The sequence below is a fragment of the Phalacrocorax aristotelis genome, chromosome W (assembly GCF_949628215.1).
Source record: "Phalacrocorax aristotelis chromosome W, bGulAri2.1, whole genome shotgun sequence".
NCBI classification, from domain to species: domain Eukaryota; kingdom Metazoa; phylum Chordata; class Aves; order Suliformes; family Phalacrocoracidae; genus Phalacrocorax; species Phalacrocorax aristotelis.
In genome coordinates this window covers 8,233,952-8,253,502 of record NC_134310.1, presented here as the reverse complement: position 1 = coordinate 8,253,502, position 19,551 = coordinate 8,233,952, and the positions used below count along the sequence as shown (strand labels likewise).

The 19,551-nt window shown below is 51.6% G+C and overlaps 2 protein-coding genes across 9 annotated transcripts in view; one reads left to right on the top strand and one right to left on the bottom strand.

Moving 5' to 3' along the window:
• CSNK1G2 (casein kinase 1 gamma 2) overlaps positions 1–2,459 on the top strand; it is a 45,733-nt gene extending 43,274 nt beyond the window's left edge. For 7 of the 8 annotated variants that reach the window (XM_075076870.1, XM_075076867.1, XM_075076865.1 and 4 more), the window contains 2 exons: positions 1,456–1,562; positions 2,128–2,459. In XM_075076870.1, coding sequence (XP_074932971.1) covers positions 1,456–1,562; positions 2,128–2,182 — 162 coding nt within the window. In that variant the 3' untranslated portion in view covers positions 2,183–2,459. The remainder of the gene's footprint in view (positions 1–1,455; positions 1,563–2,127) is intronic. The other variant, XM_075076866.1, reaches the window with a different exon arrangement.
• A 3,196-nt stretch (positions 2,460–5,655) lies between these two features.
• The window catches only part of BTBD2 (BTB domain containing 2), a 30,972-nt gene continuing 17,076 nt past the window's right edge, over positions 5,656–19,551 (bottom strand). Inside the window, 6 exon segments of the mRNA XM_075076862.1 lie at positions 5,656–8,508; positions 9,083–9,229; positions 10,253–10,340; positions 12,062–12,254; positions 14,976–15,173; positions 15,973–16,078. Coding sequence (XP_074932963.1) covers positions 8,347–8,508; positions 9,083–9,229; positions 10,253–10,340; positions 12,062–12,254; positions 14,976–15,173; positions 15,973–16,078 — 894 coding nt within the window. The 3' untranslated portion in view covers positions 5,656–8,346.

Here is a 19,551-nt window from a genome sequence, read left to right as displayed (position 1 = left end):
CCAGTGGGACTCAGAGGGTGGTTAGAGGTGGACAAAGCACTGGCTCTGCGGCACAAGCAGCCAGGTGGGCATTGGGCTCTGCCCCCAGTGCTGCTCATCCCAGCGGTGCCGGATGACGCGGCCTTGTCCCACATGGGGACTTTCCTGTGCCTCCTTGTCTGACTGGAGCAATGGCTTCGAGCCCTGCTTCTCCTCCCTTTCCCTGGGCAGTCCTTGGCTTCGTCTCCCCGCCTCGGTCCCGCACTCGCGCTATTGGCCACGTGCTCGCCACCCTTGCAGCCTCCTGCCCTCCACTGCTCGGCCCTCCTTGGGCTGGTGGGGTCCAGCCCATGCAGCTAGCAGGGCATCCACGGTGGGTCCCCCTGGCTGGGCCTGCGCTGTTTCCCCTATCTCTGCTTCCATCCCCACGGCTGCTGCTCGTTCCTGCTCTTCTGCGGTGAATCTCTGCCGGTGCTTGGACCCGGCTCCCGCCACTGCCGTCGCAGGGCTGGTGTGGACCATGGGGCCAGCTCACGCTCTGCCCTGCTCATCCCGTACCACTCCCTGCCACAGCGGCTGCTCCCTGCTCTCGCTCTGCAGACCTCTCCCTGTTCTCCGCCTGCGCCCAGCACTGCAGGGGGGGTGTTGGTGATGCACACGGGTCTCCAGATTTGTTTGTGGGGGGTGTCTGTAGCTTGATGTAGCCCTGCCAGCTGGGCAGTGTGGCTGTCAGATGGCAGCTCCTCCACGAGTCTGGGTAAGGACAAGCTGGGGACAAGCAGCTTGGTGATCCTTTGGCCTGTGCATCCCCAGGGAGCTCCTGGCTTTGCCTGGGGCAGCAGTGCAGGAGGGGGGTTTCAGGCAAGTCCCTGTTGCCTCTCCCAGCCCCATCCTTGCTTTGGTGACCTGGCTCTCCTCCCGGCCCTGGCACCACGCATGGCCCTGCTGCCCCGGCGAGTGGGCAGGAGCTCGGGGATACCCTGAAGCTGGTAGGAGCCTGTGGGGTGGGCGCTGGGCTGAGTTCTGCAGGGCCCGGTGGTGTTGGGGCTTGGCACTGGGGAGCAAGAGCTGTGTCCAGTCACTCGGCCATGGCAAGGTCTCCTCGGTGCTAACAGCTTCACAGGGCCATCTTTCCTGGCCACGCTGGAGCTGGCTGCCAGTGAGCCCCTCTCCCAGCCCGGGTTCCCAGGAGCCGGGATCTGCCCAGCGATGGGGAGGTGACCAAACCCCTCTGTGTGATGGGGCTGCCTGGGAGTGCTCAGCACTGAGGCCGAGCTCCACTGTCTGGGTGAGGGCACCATCCTGCTGCCCTGCGTGGGGCCTTCGGTACTCCGGGCTCGCACAGGGCTCGGGGGGGGGCCCCCACCTCCTGGGGCTGCACCCCTCTGGGATGCTGCTGCCGTGGGGTGGGGGTCAAGGCGGAGGACCGGCCCATGCCCCGCGGGCTGCCCTGTGCTGACGCTCGCCTCTCCCCAGGTGATGAGCTCCACCAATGGCGAGCTGAACACAGATGACCCGACGGCAGGACATTCGAACGCCCCCATCACAGCCCCCACCGAGGTGGAGGTGACAGACGATACTAAGTAAGGACACAGCTCTGCTGCCTCCCCGTCACCGGGGCCGGGAGGGACGTGGGTTTCATCAGCTGCGCTGTGATGCCTTGTCCAGTCCCCTCCAGGGAGGAACAGCCCAGCTCTAGAGCAAGTAACCACCGCTTTTCCCCGGGATGCCACGAGGGGCGTCCCTGCAGGGCCACTGCCACCCCCAGCCCCTTCCCACCTTGCCCTGCCCGGCCCTGGGGCTCCCCCATCCTCCCAAAGCCAGCTCAGGCGGGCCTGCACAGATCCAGGGCCATTCCCTCTTTGGGAGCCTCTGCCTGGCCCCAGCTCTGGCCACTGACATTTGCTGTAGCTGGCATCGTGTGCCGTTGCCAGCATCGCTCACCCTGGCCGGTGTCACTCGCTGTGGCCATCGTGGTCCAGGCCCCGCCACGTACCAGAGGCACTTCCCAGAGCAGCGCTGCCCATGGAGGGCTCACTACAATGCCAAAGGGGTTCCATCCCCCCTCACCGGCTCTGCCCTGACAGTGGGGCTGCGGAGCCCATCCATGTCCGGGCCCAGGTGCTGACAGGTCCCCTCCATCCCCAGGTGCTGCTGTTTCTTCAAGAGAAGGAAGAGGAAAACCACCAAGCGTCGCAAATGAGCTGCCAGGGCCGGGTGGAGCAGCGTGTGCGATGGCTCCTCTCCCTCTGGCCATGGCTGGATCTTGACCTGCAGAGCTGGCGGTGGCCCCTTGATTTGGAGGGGGTCGGGGGGGTGGGGGGGTGGGGGGGGTGGGCTGAGCCAGATGGCCTCCCCCAGCGACCCACACGCAGGCGGGGAGCGGGGCCTCCCCAAACTGCTTGTCCTTTCCTCTGCCACTCGCCCAGTGTGTGGCTGTTTACTCGAACCAAGCCCAACTTTGCTGAAGTTCCTGCATCTGTCAAAAAGAAAAAAAAAAAAAAAAGAAAAAGAAAAGAAAGAAACAAATCCACAGCGTCACTTGCTTTTGAGTCTATAACCAGTTTGAAAATAGGGATCAACTCTACAGATGCTGAACCGTCGCTGTCAGAAGAAGCAGAAGACAATGTCAAGAGCAGTGGGCTAAGGAGGAAAAAACATTCCCCCCCCCCCCCCCCCGTTGCTTCTTTGTCTCTTAAGTTAATTTAAAGTGAGTCTCGGTGCAGAGTGCTGAGTCATCAGTCTTTGACCGTCATCTTCAGTGTTACTGAATTCTGCTCTTCCTTTAGGCCCACCCCACCCCACGTCCCCCGGTGGGTTCCTCCCCCTTCGCTATCACCTCTGGTGATGAGCGCTACGGGCTCTGGTACGGTGAGAAGTGCTGGGGAGCGGGGGCCGGGAGGGAAGGAGGAAACGCGTTTACAGTTCATTTTTTACGATGCACTTTTGCTAGCAATACAGGTGCCGTTTGGGCCTGGGGAACAGGTTGGTGACTCCTGGGAGCTGGGGGATGTGGGGACAGGGACGGCCGAGGCCAGAGGGACTCGTGACAGGAGGTGGCAGAGCACGGTTCAAAAAGCAAAGCAGCCTCTGGTGCTGGGATGTCTTAGGGCTGGATGTGTTGCCACCACAGATGTAGGTATTCGCAGGAGGGCAGCGATTTATTGGCCTCTTTGGTTTGACCATTTGTTGCATGTCCAAGCCCCCCGAGGGCCCCAGGGCTCCTCCCGGGGCAGCAGTGGGTGCAGGGTGGGCCACAGCCGGGGCGAGCAGCACCACGGACAGGCATGGGGCACACAGCGAGCGCGGCCAGGCAGCAGCGGGTGTCAGGGTGGGCCGGTGCTGCCAGAGCTGCTGGCACGGTGTCCTCCTGCCTCATCCTGGGGCAGGGGGAAGTGGGATTTGTTTTTGCAACTTACACCCAAACACATGGCCACAGAGACACACTCAGACACCCCCTGTTCCTCACCACACCCTGGCACTGCAGCTCTCCCATGTGACTGAAACCATGCACTGTTGTGTGTATTGATCATGACACATGGGGGGGGGGGGGCGGGGGGCACACTTATCTTTACCAAAACCCCGTTGTTCTGCCCCAAGAGAGGGGCTGAGGCTGTGCTGAGGCTTTGGGGAGGGGTGGGAGGGGTGTGGGAGGGTGGGAAACGGGACCTTCTGTGGCTGCTTCGAAACGTTTGTCCAAACTGACCATCTCTGGGGGAGGCTGGAGGGCCCAAATCAAGGGGGGGGAGTCACCCTGTCCTGCCCTGGCACCCATGGGCTGTGGCTGCACATGGGGGCCCCAGAGAGGGCACCGTGCCGTGGCCCCCTTCCTGAATTTGGGCTTGACCCCAGCTTTGGCTGCTCCTGGGCTGCAGCAGGGCCGAGCCAGCCCCAGCTGCCACAGCTGCATCCCCCAGGCCGCGCTGGGACAGGGGGACCTGCAAGGTTTGACCTTGTTTCCCCAACAAGGCAAACAAATAAACAAACAAAAATGTTAAAAAAAACAAATATCGCCTTAAATTTTCCCTGGAAGTGAACCCTTCTCAGAGCATCGGCTCAGACCAACCCAAGCGGAGGCCGAAGAGGAGCCGCAGAGGGGAAGGGCCGCGGCCGCAGACATTTGCCCAGCTCCATCTGCGCCCGCTGTGCCGCTGGAGCAGGGCCGCAGGGCCCCCGGGACTGACCGTCCTTCCAGCAAGGAGCCCAAACACTGCGATTGTACGTGAGGGCATTTGTTCCATTGCGAGTTTAGTTGCTGCTTTAAAACAAAGTGTACAGAAATGGCATTTAAATTTCTCTGATGCTTCCTGGAAGCCATAGAATTTAGGGGCTTTTTTTTTAATAAAAACAAAAAGTAAAATAAAAAAAAAAATCTTAAAAACCTACACTTTCTTCTGCGCTTGATTGCACAGCCCTGAGGGTGGGGGTTCCCCATCCCCGGTGGGAGCTGCCGCCAGCCTTTCCTGCTGGTCCTGAGCTAAAACTGCGGCCCCCTCAGGGCTTTTCCGCTCAAAGCGGGAGCGGCCGGGGGAGGTCAGGGCAGCAGCAGCGAGGCCGATGGCTCCCGGCATCTCCCTGCCTAGCCGGACACTCCCCAGGGCTCCCCGTGGAACATCGTGGTGTGGGAGGGCAATTCCCGGCTGAAGCCCTGTGTGCAGCACAGGCAGGGCAGGGAAAGCCGGCTCCAGCCTGAAGGACCACAGCCCTGAGGGGGGGTGTGGAAGCCAGGGGAGCCTTCGGCCTCGCTGCTGAGGAGGAGGAAGGACAAGATGGGCCTTGCACTTGAGCTGGGCAAGGCCCAGCCACAGGACCTTGTGCCTCCGAGTGCGGCGGCACTGGTGCGTGATGGGGGTGAGGCCGAGGTCGCCCCTGCTTCTGGGGCTCTGGTGGCCCCGAGTGCCCCAGCCTGGCCCGGCAGCCCCCCGCAGCACCCGGCCCCAGGGTTCCACCTCACCGGGTGGCTCCGACACAGCCCTGCTGCTTCCTCCAGGCAGCTGCTACAAGCAGGGCCACGGCTCCTCACACCCCCAGGAGCTGCTGAAAGGTGCTTTGCTGGGGCACAGCTGCTGCCTTTGGTGCAGAAGGGGAGGCAGAGCCCCCCCATCCCTGCTCACAGCCCCTCCACACGACAAACTGCCTTCCCATCGTGCCAGGGCCAGCAGGGCAGGGGAACAGCCCTTTCCACCTCCCTCACAGCAAGGTCCTGCTTCCAAAGACCCAGACTGACCCCTGCAAAGGCCAGGGCAGCTTTTAGCATGTTTGAAGGTTTTTGACACTTAGTCAAGGTTAAAGCAATTCAGTCATAAAATGATAGGCTGAAGCTCCCCCTGCCCGTGGCCAGGATAACACCTACTCATCACCCTCTTCCTCTCCTCCCCCAGAGGAACACAGGTTCCACAACAACCTCCAGACCCAGAGGGTCCCGGTTCCCCACACAGGGATCTGCCACCCTCCGGAGTCTTGGGGAGCTGGTGCCACACGCAGCACACAGGGAGGCCGAGGACCTCACGCCCTTGGCCAGGGGAGAAGGGCCAGGATCCAGCTCAGCACAGGACCCCGCCTCCGCCTTCCCTCCACCCCAACGGCAGCCATCAGCCCTCTTCAAATCACAAAGAAACTTTTGTAAAGACAACCTGAATGTCTTTATTGATTTCCTATTTACAAATCACAAAGCTAGCCAAAAGCAGAGTGTGAACACTGAATGAGAGCATCGGATACATTCATCAATACAGCACTGGAGGCGAGACAGTCCCAGCTCTGCGCGGAAGGTGACGTGGTACAACAGAACGTCTCATACTTTTGGGAATAGGCATGTCCAACAGTGAATTACATTCATCTATCTACAAAAGCCAGAATTGCATCAAACTGCATAAAAGCTGCCAGAACAGAAGTTGCTCAGGTGTAGTTCAGGTTGGCTCCTCTGGCCCCCACCGCCAGGCCAAGCCCCCAGACCTACCTTGGGGTGTGACAGTGGGAAGAGTGGATTTGGGAAGAGAATCTGCATAACAAAACAGAAATAAAACCAGATGCTTCCAGGGAAGATCCAGCAAGGAGGCGCCCACCTGGACCGAGCAAGGCCTGCTCTTCCCACGGCCAAGCACACAGCTTTGCTTCTTTCTAATTCCAATCGTTTCCGCTGCTGCCACCCACAAGCAGAAACACCCTGCGAGGTACTGGGCCCACAGCAGCCGGCAGCCCCGGGGAAGGCACAAGGCCCTGACACAGCTCTCGGGCACTTGCAGTGAAGCTCCCACAACCCTCAAGAAGGGGCAGAGGTGGGAGGCGAGAGCGGGCGCAGCTACAAACATCCCCAGGGGCCGCCTCCTCCCCGGGCTGTTAATCCATCTCACAACACTCTTTGTATTGCACGGAGTCAGGTTCAATTAACTAAGTCACTGACCCATCTTTTTTTCTTCCTCCTCCCCCCCCTTTTTTTTTCAGTACTGGCCATATTAAAAACATCCTACCTCAAAGCAGGCTTACAATATACACATCTTACAACATCTTCCTAGAGAACGTTAACACACTATTGACATCTCTAACAGCTACTGTTTAGGAGGTGCAAGGCATTCCCGACGGCGTTACTGCTGCCCGGCTGATGAGGAGATTCCTGGCCACGGACCCAACCGGAGGGAGCAAGAGGAGGAGATGCTATTTCCCAGTGAGTGAGCAGGCACCGAGCCATCCGCACCAGCAAAGGACAACCAGGTTTTAACTTCCAGCAGCTAAATAAGGTGGCAACTGCTGCCCAGTGAGTTACGATGGTTTGTGCACCTGGAGCAGAGGGGGAGGCTTGCAAAGTGGAGCCTCAGCTTTGGGGCAGCACCACCCCTGCCAGCAAGTCCCACGCAGGCTTCGGAAGGCTCTGGCCAGGCAGTCCTGTCCTTACAGTCTCCTCTGTGGAGGAAGGGGAGGAAATACTCTTGTCTTCATCAGCAGGCAGCGAGCGTGAGGCTGGTCGGGCAGCCACAAGTCCAAGCCCCCTACAGCCTCCCCGGCAGGATGGAGCCTTCCCTGCCCAGCTGAAGTCGTACCTGCTCACGGGGAAAAGCAACTGGCCCTGAACAGGTAAGAAGGGTCGTCTTCAAGATTACTGAGCTCAACGGCCCAAAGCCAGGTAAGATTCATAAATCCCACATCTTCCTCCCGCGCCTTTCCAAACAGGCAGGCTGTGCAAACAGACACTGGCAAACAGAAGAATCTTTGTTTTCCTGAACTGTTTCATAAATCCTCGTCCATCTGCTGCATTATTCAGTTACAGGCAGTTGCGTATCAAGCCTCTTCCCTATTTTGCATCAGGGTGGCACGCTCTGAAGCAGCCCGGGGTGGGTTAGCAATGCACAGAAACAAAGAGAAAATGCATTGAAACGTGCATGAAAGCAGCAGCAATACCCAGGAGCCGGGGGTGCCAGGCGAGGCAAGTTCCCTTGCTTGTTTCAACTGACAAACCCCGGCGCTATCTGCAAAGAATTTGATTAGCACAGTAACGACTAGTAGGGGTACCCTGCTGCGGAAGGCAGCACGGGGGTTAGCCAAGGAGCACTCATCGTTTGAAACACGCTACGGAGTTTGAAAGAAGCACCCACAGGCCCCAGCGTGGCAGCCTGCACACAGGGGAGGGAAGAGCCTCTCCGGCCAAGCCACTGCCCCTCCCCGAGTCCATGGGCCGTCCGCAGGGGAGGGCAATTCACTGTCACCAACTGCTCAAGGTAAAGGATTGTCACAAATTAGTGAGAATAGCATGAAAACGCCGCAGTCCCTCCAGAGGTGCCTCTCAGCTTTGACGTCTCCCTCAAGAGCATGTAGTGCTGAAACAGCAGAGCCTCAGGGAAAAGGCCACTTTCTGTAATTTTCTGAAGGCAGCTGCACGTGCCGTGGCCGGTGGGAGGGAAGGCACCAGGCATGGGCTGGCCAAGCCCTGCTGAGGCAAACCGTCTCGCCTCGACCGCTGAGCCAGAGCAGAAAAGTATGGGCCACACGGCCCTCAACTGTATCTTTCTGCAGGATTATCTCCTCACAGCAAGGATAACCACAACCAGAGCCACTCGTTTCCATGCTTCTGACCAGTGGAAAAGCATCTACATTCATTACAGTCAAAAAAAATGCATGTTGTTAGATAGGATTAATCAGTAAAGTGAAAAACAACTAGCCACAGACAACCTACAAATGATACTGGAATACCAGTTAGTCTGGCATGTGATAGCAGCAGAATCACTAGCACTAGGCAAAACATGAGCTCTGAAATGATTTTACTGAGACCTTTGGCTAGTGTGGCTCCAATTGGTGTGGTCAAACTCAGCCAGAAATTTAGTTTGGAAGGTCACAGGGAAGAGAACAGAAGAGTCCAGAGCCAGCTCCACAGCTGCACTATGTGTAGAAGATGATCTCTGGGATTTGTCCATCCTCCACGGAAGTGCCGTTGTTATTCCCAGCCGCGTAACAGAACGTAAAGCAGGTTTTGGCTCCCGTTGTTGGCGATTCATGGATCACTTTGCGCAGTCCTTTGGTTCCATAGTGGGAATCTGGACCCTGCGATGGCCACAGAAGATGAGAACAGATCAAGATGGGGATTGCAGCCCCGCAGGAACCTGTTGCCCAGGCACACTCTGGGAGGACTGGCCTCACAGCCTGGCCCGAAGCAATGAGCTTTTGGAGCTCATTTCTGTCCCCCTTTTCTTTCTGATTCTTGCACCTCAGGTATTTTGAGCAAAGTTCTCGTCTCTACCAGAACTTAAAACTACATTAAACCAGGTCTCAACAGTTAAATATCAACTTTTTTAAGCCACAACAGGCAGGCTCTGGATTACACACCCACAGAACCGACAGCTTATCTGTATACACCAAAAAAAAGAAAAATCCCATCACTTCAACACTAACATACCTGGTTAATTACAATACACCTGGAAGACAAGTTTTTAACTCTGAACGCTGGTGGTGAACATGCACGTTGCACCACGAGGTGAAGGACTACAGAGCAGATCTTCAAGATTGTACTACAGGCCTTGAAAAATGCAGGACCATGTTGCACTGAAGGGACTACAGAAGCCAGCTTTAACCCATCTTTATAAGCCTCTCTCCTACCCTCGCCACCCCAGGACGGTACCTTTAGAGTAGCACATGCTGTGTAGTTGACATTGGGTAAAATCTCAACAGGTTCCTTGAACATGACCCGGAAAGTGTTTGATGATCCATCACAGCTGAACCCTGTGTCGTTCTGCCCCAGGACTGTGTTGCTGTCCGTGTGGATGATCTGTAAGACACAGGTTAACTTTTAATCTGCAGTTAGTTAACGCTGCCCCTGCACCAGTGCATCCCCTGAACTGGACTGAATCTGGGGGGCTCAACAGTTTGACCAGCCCCATCGTAACTGCACTATCCCATTACTTATGTCCATCTCCAGCGCTGTGGTCACACCAAAACTGTGGGCTTGGGTCCCAGACAGCCCATGACAATGCCTCCTTTCCCTGAAGCCTGGCAGAGGACTGCAGGCCGATGTCCTGCACTTAGATCTTCACTTGCCCTTCTCCTCCAAGAGCTCAGGGGCACCAGAAGGAGACCCTGACAATTAAGGAAGAAGTGCTGACAGACCGTGCTCGTCACATCAGCTGTGCTCTGTTGGGGTGACTTTGCTGGGGATGGTGATCCTAAGTGATCCAGACTGGGGTTACGTACGTGCATCCACAACAAGGCACACCAGATTTCCATTAGCCACCCCAATCTTTGAACAAGATCACAGTGGACTTCAGACAACTGAGTCTCCCTCAGTCCTACTCGCCATCTCAAATGGGACGCCGACGACGTGAGGCACGGCCCAGACCCAGCGCTGACACAGCAATTGCTTTCTCCCCTTTTTGAATCGTGGCTGCTCCGCTGCACCTGTACAGCTTGGAGCAAAAGACGGTCCAAGCACTATTGCAGCAGCCAACTGCTGCTGCAGCACCCGCAGGGCAGAACTGGCCTGGCCTCCTCAGTGTGGGAAAACAAGCATAGCTTCTTCTCAAACTGCGTCATGGCTCTTCAAGACGTATTTTTAAAGGCTGTGAGTGGACTTGGGAAGATACTGCAGTGACGCATGCAACAGGAGGTTGCATAAAATTGAGAGCAATAATCCCTCTTATCCCCGTGCCCCATCTGGCCTCACTACATCTGCCAACCACCCTATCTAGAAAACAAATACAGTCCTTCCTGTCTTAAGATTTTGTTGCATATTCACTAAAATGTGTGAGTTAGTCCCTACAGTAGCAAATATTTTTAACGTAGTAGAGGGAATTACCTGTATATTTACTTGGTAATCCGTTGGCCCATGTATGGATCCGTATAATCCAAACCCAACTACAAATATCCTTTTGTTTACTGAGAACCTGCAGGAACAGATCAGGAAAGTCAGACCAACTTGCCACTCCTGTATTGTTTCAGTACAAGGATGATACACAAATATGTTTCCTCTGTTTAATTTTATACCTACGATTTAATCAAACAGTTTTAAATGCAACTCTTAACTAATAACTGAAATCCTTTACAGAAACCATAATTTGTAAGCTTACACCTTTGAGCATCCTAACGGGCCGGCAATAATTTTGTTTGCTCATGTAAAATACGAAAGCTGCACAAACCCAACACCAAACTCCAGAGTCCAGGCTCAGAAAGCGTTTTGAGGTTGCAGTACAATGTCAGCATCCAGAAACGCCGGCCAGGCCAAGGCAGGGCAGCCTGCAGAGTGTGCAGTAGTGCCCACCCTCACGGCAGCAGCAGTCTTTCCAGCAAGGTAACAGCAAACCACTTAGTGTCATTAGATATTTCACTGCTGAACACTGGAGGAGAATTGTTAACATACTTCTGAGTATTTGCTGGATATAGCTGAGGGTAGTGGCACTCCAGATTTACCCAAGAGAAGAAAATAAGATTCAGCAGCCCCTGAACACAGGAATCCCTGCTGCCTAAGGCAGGAAGGGAAAGGATATTCACCCCACTGCCTCACCACAGCTCCATCTTATTGAGTAGCAGAAAGCCTCAGTGCCCACCAAACTGCCAGCGTAATTTCTTCACCCATCCACCAACTCTTTCGGGCCTGTGTGTTTCAAGAACAAACACCTGCAGCAGGCTAGAAGCCTCTGCTCTGCAACCAGCTTAAATATTCACTGTTGAAGCTGCACATAAATCCTGCTGAAGACTGATCCTGATGCTGCCAGCAATTGAACTTAAAGTCAAATACAAGCTCCAAATGGTCTCTGAGCGTTAGACCCGAGAGCAGTGAGTGTTTGGAGCTCTTCCAGTTACGATCTCCTGTGAGGGGACGAATGGCCCTAAAGATCCAACAGACAGCTCTATTGACACGCAGGAGACCCATCGATGAAAAGGCTTAAAGATTTTATAGAGCTATATTAATGCGAGTCCCCCTTCCACCCAAGACAAAGACAAATCGGGAAATACCCAAGGCTTTCCAATTACCTCCCATCTTGCTCTAATCGCTTGGCCACACAAGGCTTGCAAACCACCCTTACCACACCACACCTCCACAGCTCTATCACCATGACTGGGCTTTGCTGTTTCCCCTCAAGCTTAGGTCTAAACAAACTAGATATTAGCAGAAAAGCAGGCACAGCAAGCATTTCATCCTAATCCCTCCCTCAAATAGGCAAGATTAAGGGGCTTCAATAAGCCACATCTACATTTATAATAGAGCAGGGAACCAACCTGATGGAACACTGGTTCGTTGACATACCCAGGCACAGGAGGAAGCTGTGAGCTGCCTGGTGACTCCAACAGCTACGTGCCCGTACAGCTGCAGGAAGCCACTTGAAAAGGAGAGAAATAATTCCCCAAGAAGCCTGTGCTGGAGGCCCACATTTGCAGGAAACCTCTGCCAATACAGAAGCAAAGTGGCAGCCTGCAGCTGCACGTGCAGGTTAACACATCAGGCGATGCTTTTGCCCAGCAAAACTCTTCCCTTTCAGGGTTCGCACTAGGGTTTATATGGTGGAAGTCAGGGTCCAGCACGTGACCTTGCAGGTTTAGGTCTAGAGTAGGCTCAAAGCTCAGTAAACACAAATCTATCAGCAGCAGAATTAGCAGAGAAGCTGACCTTATCCTGTCACTAGTCCCACTGTACCCCCAGCGGCTCTCCACCTGCTGGAAACGGCTGATGCTGCACTCCTTCCCCCGCAGGCAACAGCGTGGTCTGTCGATGAACTCCACCCGCGGCTTCGGGTTCACTGTGAAGTGGAGGAACAGGCTCACCACTTCCCTGTCTGTGAGGATTCCCGACTGGGCAGGCCCTGCAAAGGAGCACGAGAGCAGCGACGCCATCAGCATTCAGAAACCAGAACGGATCCTTTTGGAATTTACATGGGGAGGCAAACCTGACTTGCAGCTAAGAGTGGGCCAAACCCACATCACAGGTGGGATCTCGCTGGTGTCTCAGGAAGTTAAACCCCGGACAGAAATGTGCTCCCTGCCTCTTATTTGCAGGCCAGATGTGGCCTGCAGAGCCTCTGTACAGAGCATGGACATGAAACAGTGATTAAGGATGCAGCTCTGCAGAGCTGAAATGCATTTGACCAACAGGCCTGGTTTAAAAACCTAAAACATGCAGCTAATCCTTCCCCCACTCCCTCAGGAGATGATAATACTGGTAAGGGACAGGGATTTTCATACATCTACACTGGTATTTTATAACACTACTGTTAAGACATCATGAAAGCCCCGTCACCTGGTTACCTTCAGCTTAGAAAGTATAGGGGTATTTTTCAGTCAAGGCAAAAGTTGAAACACATTCTTATCTTTTCTCCAGTAACAACATGTTTTTTCAAAATGATGCTAAACTCAAGCTTTGGAAGCTACTTCAAACTCTTTCAAATGTGGAACCGGGTAAAAATTAGTCTTTTAGCTTAAGAGTCAAAAGCTGCTCTGCACCTTTATTTGCGAGGCTTTTAACAGAAACAAGACTACTGCATACTGGAGAAACAATTGCATTAAGTGCTCTTTAATTGGGAATCCAATGCCTAGCTATTCATCGGCCCAGAGACTTGTAGTTGGTTAAATTCAGCACGATATTACGCAGACATAACGTGGTCCAAGGCTGCAATAGGTAGAGATGAAAGAATTTAAGGAAGTCGACTGTTAACAGATAAATGAGCTTACGGTTATTTTGCCTAGCAAAAATTAGCCGTCATTGATCATGTCTAAACTTATCCTCTATTGCTGCAATTCAATTCTCAAATGTTTCAAATTACTTGCTCTAAGGGAAGGGAGCGACACATTTGCCAGTTAAAACATCTTCATGCAAAACTCCATGTTCGATTCCAGATTATACAATAAGAACTGGTGAAACCACTGCCTGTAAAAATCCCTTTTTTTTCCCTCCTTTGGGAGAGGGGGGTGGAGGGGAGCGTTTTCCCTCTCCTACCTCTGCTGTGATCACCAAAGAAATCAGAGTCACTCAGAAAAAGGACAAAGCTTAAGCAATTCCAGCGTAGCCCCTTGTTTAAGTAACAGCTGACCAGAGCAGCCTTTTGGGTTTGGGGTCTCTTTTGTTCATCTTTTAGGTTAAAGCAGACAGAGAAAACTTAAGAGTTTCTCTCAAAGCAAGAAACTAACCAAAGACCAAGTGGAACAGGCAGTTGGGACAGTACGGGAGGGGCACCGACATTCCCAGCTCAAAGGCTTCAACCCAAATATGCCAAAATTAACACAAGTTAATCCTCCTAGTGAGACAGAACGATACAAGATCTGAAGGAAGGGTTGAATGAAACAGGATCTACAGAAAAATGCAAAGCTTGGTATACATGAACTACCCTGACAGCTGTAACGCTACCCAGAGGGAGGATGCTCTCTCCCATCAAGCCAGATCATAAGCCTGTGATGTGCTGCAAAGCTGCTGCTTGGCACGATGCGCACCAAGGAACAGAGCATGCCATGTTTTCACCCAGTGCCAACACAAAGGAAAGTTACCCAGTTGGGGTGAACGGATCTCTGCCTCCCTGACCAAGCCATTTCTGAAGAGAGTCACGTCCCTAAGAGCATGTTGCAGCTGTGACAGGCAAAAGAGAAAGTGGGTACCAAGTTTTAAGCACTGATTTACTTCTTACTAATATCCCTCTTCATCTTGAAATATGTACGTTAACCGTCAATAAGCTGACGCCATCTCTGCCTTGAGAAGTGATTTGCAAAGGAAGTGGTGTCAGTGACCCTTTTTGCTTCTTTGTACACAACTGCAGCCTAAAGCAAGTTTCTGTTTTGAAAATGGCTCCACAGTGTCTTTTAGCATGAAAACTATTTAAACCTATTGCCAGTTTTCAACCCCTGGAGAATCACCAGAGTATGAAGTCAAAGACAACAGGCAATGAAAACAAAACAAATCTTTAGTCAAAACTGTTAAATGATTTAGATATCTTTGTAGATCAAGATCTTACTGTAAACTTGAAAAGTGCTTTGAGACACACTAAATAACAAACCCTTCAGCTCAAAGAACATTTTCAAAGTGATTTCTGTTATGGGGCTCTGCTCTGAACGGCATCAGCAAGACACAGCCAACACCAGCACCGGGTTACAGGCGGCAGCAAATAGAGGATGGGGAGAAACATCCACATTTCTCTTTGGGAGTAGGCTACAATCAACACCAACTATTTGCAACTCCATTAGCTTTGTGGAGGTTAAACGCTTGGAATGTTTAGAAAGGAAAGTGTGTGAACCCCTGTTTGGACCTTTGCTCTCAGCTGAATGAGAAAGTATCCATCTAAACATACCCTGAGTACAGTCAGCTCTGATCCAACTTGCTCACACCTGATGGAGCACCGTAGTCTTTAAAACAAGAGTGAATGATCAGGGATGAAAATAGCATTTACACAGTAGATTTTGTAGGCCAGTGGGAATGGGGGATAATCTCCAATTTAAATTACTACAGGATACACAGAGAAAATCCATTTTCATGTACTTGATCCTCTGCAGTTCAGAGAAAGCAAAGACCAGGGTTGCCAGAAACGCCTTTGTTCAGTTACCTGCTGCAAACTCCTCAATAGTCATCAATGGGAAGCGGATAAGAGAAAGCGCTTTGCCCAGTACTTTCCGCTTGTTCTCTGGAATCACCTGAAGTTGCTGCCGTTGACACTCAGCCTCCGACCAGCGAACCATGGCATTAAACAAACGAACCTCCCGGATCCCCAGGGTATCCCTCTCCAGCACCGCAACCAGGGTGTCTGCAAGGCAGGACAGATAGTGACAACTTTAGGCTCTAACCCAAATCACCCGATTTTACCTAGCCAGAAGTACCCTATGTACAGCCAAGGTAAGTAAATAAGAGGCAATTGAAAGAACAGCCTCCCCCCAAAGCACTGCCTGCAGCCTCTGAGGAGATGTATCTGTGTATTCCATAAGCAAGTAACTCACTGGAGCAGAAAACAGTGCCCAATTAATTAGCATGTTAATGGAAGTGCAGAAGAATGAATTGCAACTTACTTGACGTCAAATTTGGATGAAGCAAGCAGCATGAAAGCCAGAAGGTTGTCCGTGCCTTACCTCTGTAGTCCTTCTCATCAGAACAAGGTTAAAGTCTGAATTTTAATGTTTATTTTCTGTGCCCAGCAAGTTTGGAAACTGCATACGATAATTAAAATAGCCAGTTCTTGCTTCCAAAAACGCAACACCTTTTTAACTCCAAAACCTGACAAGGACTCAGGGAACAATGCCAACTCCACAAAAGGCAGCAAGTTACACCCACCCAAAACCTGCCAACATCAACAGAGGAAACAGGCTTTGTACCATGCCCAGAAAACTCAAGTTGCACCAAAGTAAGCAGATTCCAGGATACTTCTGCAAGCAAGCACGCTCTTTTGCAAATGCCTTGTCTCTAGCCATGTAGTGCCAGACACTGTTCGGTCAACAGATTGCTCCAGAACAGCAAAGCCATGAAAGAGAAGTGCCAAGAATTAACCTGTAATAACTTTAGAGGCTGGCTTGTTATGAAAGCATGTAGAGGGAGGAGGGAAAAAAGCTTACCCAGATCGATGTCTGTAAACCCCTCCGCATTGATGGCATCTGATGTGTTCTTGTCTATGTTCTCTAGGCAAAGGCTGGCCAGCTGAGGCTCATCAAAAAGTCTTGCCTAGTAATGAAGAAGCAGTTGTTAACACAAAAGGTATTTTAAAGTTTACATGAAGTAAGGACCCCCCCTTCTCTCCCTGAGCCCATCTTCATCAGCAATACTATGCCTGACTGCATCATGAATTCACTGGGCTGCAGCAGCCTTTCACAAGCGGTTAAGCATGACAAGGCAAACACTAGAAAAATCTGCACTTGGCGTCAGCTCTGGTTTAGCTGTGCATGTCTTCGGGCATGTCTTTGTTTTTACATCCCATCAGTTAACTGGCTGTAGTGCTTTCTAGCGCCATACTGACCATGTCAGCTGAGCACAGGCAATTTTTACTACATTATTTTTATATTTAGAAGAAAGTTCTGCCCGATGACTCCAGGCCTGCTTGCTCTAGGAATATGCAGAGACAGCTCATTCTGTAAGAACATAGTCACACTGATCTCACGTATTAGCAAAAACGCCTTAGCAGGCACACCGCTTGTGTCCCGGGGAGACGTGCAAAACCCTGCGGGGTATGCAGCCTGCTTAGTGCATTTGCATGTTTTGCACAGAAACAGCTACTCTTATCTAGTTACTTTAAAGAATTCCCCCCAAAATAGGTTACTAGTCCAAACAAAGCCTGCACACAGCTTGGAGAGTTGCTCAGAATCTCTCTGCCCAACTTAAGTGCAGTCTCGTAACAATTTCACTACTGCTTCAGATCCCCCTGGACCACCAAGACATGCTACCAACCCTGTGCTTAGCACAAGCAGAAGTGAGGCAGGAACACACAAAAATCACTAAGATGACCTCTTATTTCCAATGCTTTGGTTTTGCTCTTTAGGAAGGAACAGCCTTAACATCACACCTAACATTAGCGCAAGAGTACGCTGGGACTTGAACTCACTGCCACAGGTAAGGTTTAAAATAAAAAAAATATATCTGTGTTTTGGGCTGGGAATTTGGTCACTCACGGAGGCTAGCGCTATTGAGCATCTTTGGCTTCACCCTTGCTCACAGGCTGTGGAGCTCAGCAAGGCCAGCCTTTGACGCCAAAACCTCAAGTGCATAGAGCTGAAACAACTCCCCATTTTCCGAGGGACCAGGGAAGCTTCAGCAGTCTCACCTGCTCCTGGGGCTGGAGGATCACCAGCACCTTGCACTCTTGGCATCCAAGAGCCGTGACTGACTCAGACTTTACTACTGTAGTGGCTCTTTTGACATGTGAAGGATTTACATTACACTCACAGAGCTCTCCCTCACAGCGGCTTTAGGCAAGCTATTATTTCCTTGTTGATCAAAGTGACATTTGCATGAACGTCTGGCAGGAAAGAGGATCACAGTTCACTATGAGGCACAATCAATTAGGAGAGCTATTTGCCACTGATATTTCTGCCAGGGATTAGCAGTTGCTTGAAATGCTGTCAATGATGTAGTTGTTGGACCAGCAGGATTCAGCAACGACACACCCAAAGGAGGTCTGGGGCTCTACAATCTTTGGTCCACAATCTTAAGCCTGTTGGGAAACATTTTGCATGAGATGCATCTCAGGTCCATAACCGACTGTACAAATTGTCAATTTGTTGCGGTAAAAGCAGAAAACAGGCCAATTTTCACATTGAAGGACCAGAACTGAGAGCATTTTGAGAATAGATCCATTGAGTTGCCTTCATGCAGCCAGTCATTGAGATACAGAAACGTTTCTCAAAGAACACCAGCCTCAAACATTTTAGAGACTTGATATACTGCGATAGTGAACAAACTAGATAAGAATCACCACTGATAATTAATCATAACGGACAAGCCACAAACAAAAGGAACCAGGAAAGCCTGTCTCCATCTGGCATTTCAGCTGCCCCAGTACAGCCAGGCAGTATGTCATTTTTTATATCTAAAAAACCAGGAGACCTTCCTCTTTTGCCAAAGAAGGACCTTTGTGACTTGTAAGGAAGTCACCATGAACCTAGACGTTACCTTGCCAAAGCTGCAAAGTCATGTTGCAGAGACTTAGCTTGCTGCAAAATCCCTGCAGGAAGAATGCCACCAAAAAGCTGACACCTCATGAGGTGATGGCTAGCACAAAATGCCTCTTCAAAACCACAGCCTATGGGAAAGATCTCAGCTCTTGGGTAACAGCTCCTGATCTTTCAGATTGCAGGCTGCTGAACCCAAAGAATGGGCAAGCTGCAGCCAAAGAGTTACAGCTGTCCTACCATGCATCAGATGGGAGCACAGATTTGGCTACCATCACCCAAGCAAGAATCCTTAAGTCCTGAATCTTCCCCAGGGAAGTGCAGTGTGGTTTTCCCCATGTCTCAGAGGCTGCCTTGCCCACTTATGGCATGTGGAAAAGAGCCAAGTTAAAAAGAGGGACACGGTATTTTTCAGCAATAGCTGAATCCTAGCAGTGAAGCGTCTCTACAACAGCAACGTAAGGTGGAACTACTTTGAGAACTTGATCCAAATATTTAAGATCAAATAAAAACCCATCCTAATTGCAGCAAACAAGCAAAGAGCTCAGCAGCAACTGCTTCAGGCCAACGCTGCTTCAATTTCTGCAAAAACTGCCAGCGTAGGCACTGCCACTAATGTGGTAACTACAGTCAAGAGTCTGAAAGACACTTGTACTCCTGACAAGAAGGAAAGAAGCCAGCAGACAGATACGCTGGGCAAGACAGGACGACCCCTCAGAGCCAGACCACCTTAGTGCACCCGTTCCCAAGTCAGAGGAGCTGTGAGAACCCCTCTGCAAGTTTCTTTAACATCAGGAATCACGGCAGCTTTCCTGAGCTGGCTGATCAGAAATATTCCTCCAGAGCTAGTCAAAAGCATGCCCATTCCCTAAAGGAAAGAAACTTGCACACAAAATGCCTGTTTCTTGTTCCTATAGCACGCAGAACAGGGTGTCCCTGGCAACACTACAGACGCTGCAACACTCAGGTGACAGCGCTGTGGAAGTCACTGGTCTGTCATCAGCTGTCAGCAGAGAGGGTGGCAGAAAGAAAAGATGGGGCTAGGAAACGGGAAGGACAGCAACGCCAATCTAATCAACCTGCACGCAAAGTCTGATCTTCTCCAAAATAAGCAGAAGTCGTAAATGCTGCCTTCTAGTTTGCTGCCTGGAAGAGTCAAATGGAAGGTGGAGGAGTCCAGCCCTCACAGATCGGATCAGACCGAGGGGCACAAGGATGCGTAACCGGCCTCACAAAGACTCAAGAAACAGAGCTGCTCTGAAACTCCAGGTTTGGGTGCCTCCAGGGTGAGCTGGAACAGGCTGAGCAAGAGATCACACTGTTCCTCTCCTAGGAAAATATACCAAAGCACTCATGAAAAGTTGCATTTTCTGTCTTTCACCCCCATTAAAGGGAAACTATTGCAAAAAAAGTTCTTCAAAGAACATCTGACCAGTTAGATGCAGCAAGCTTTGCACAGAGAAAGCTTATTACACCAGCCCGGAACCTGAACAAGCAAAAATCCTCTCATTTCACTTTTCTTCTTGGCAGATG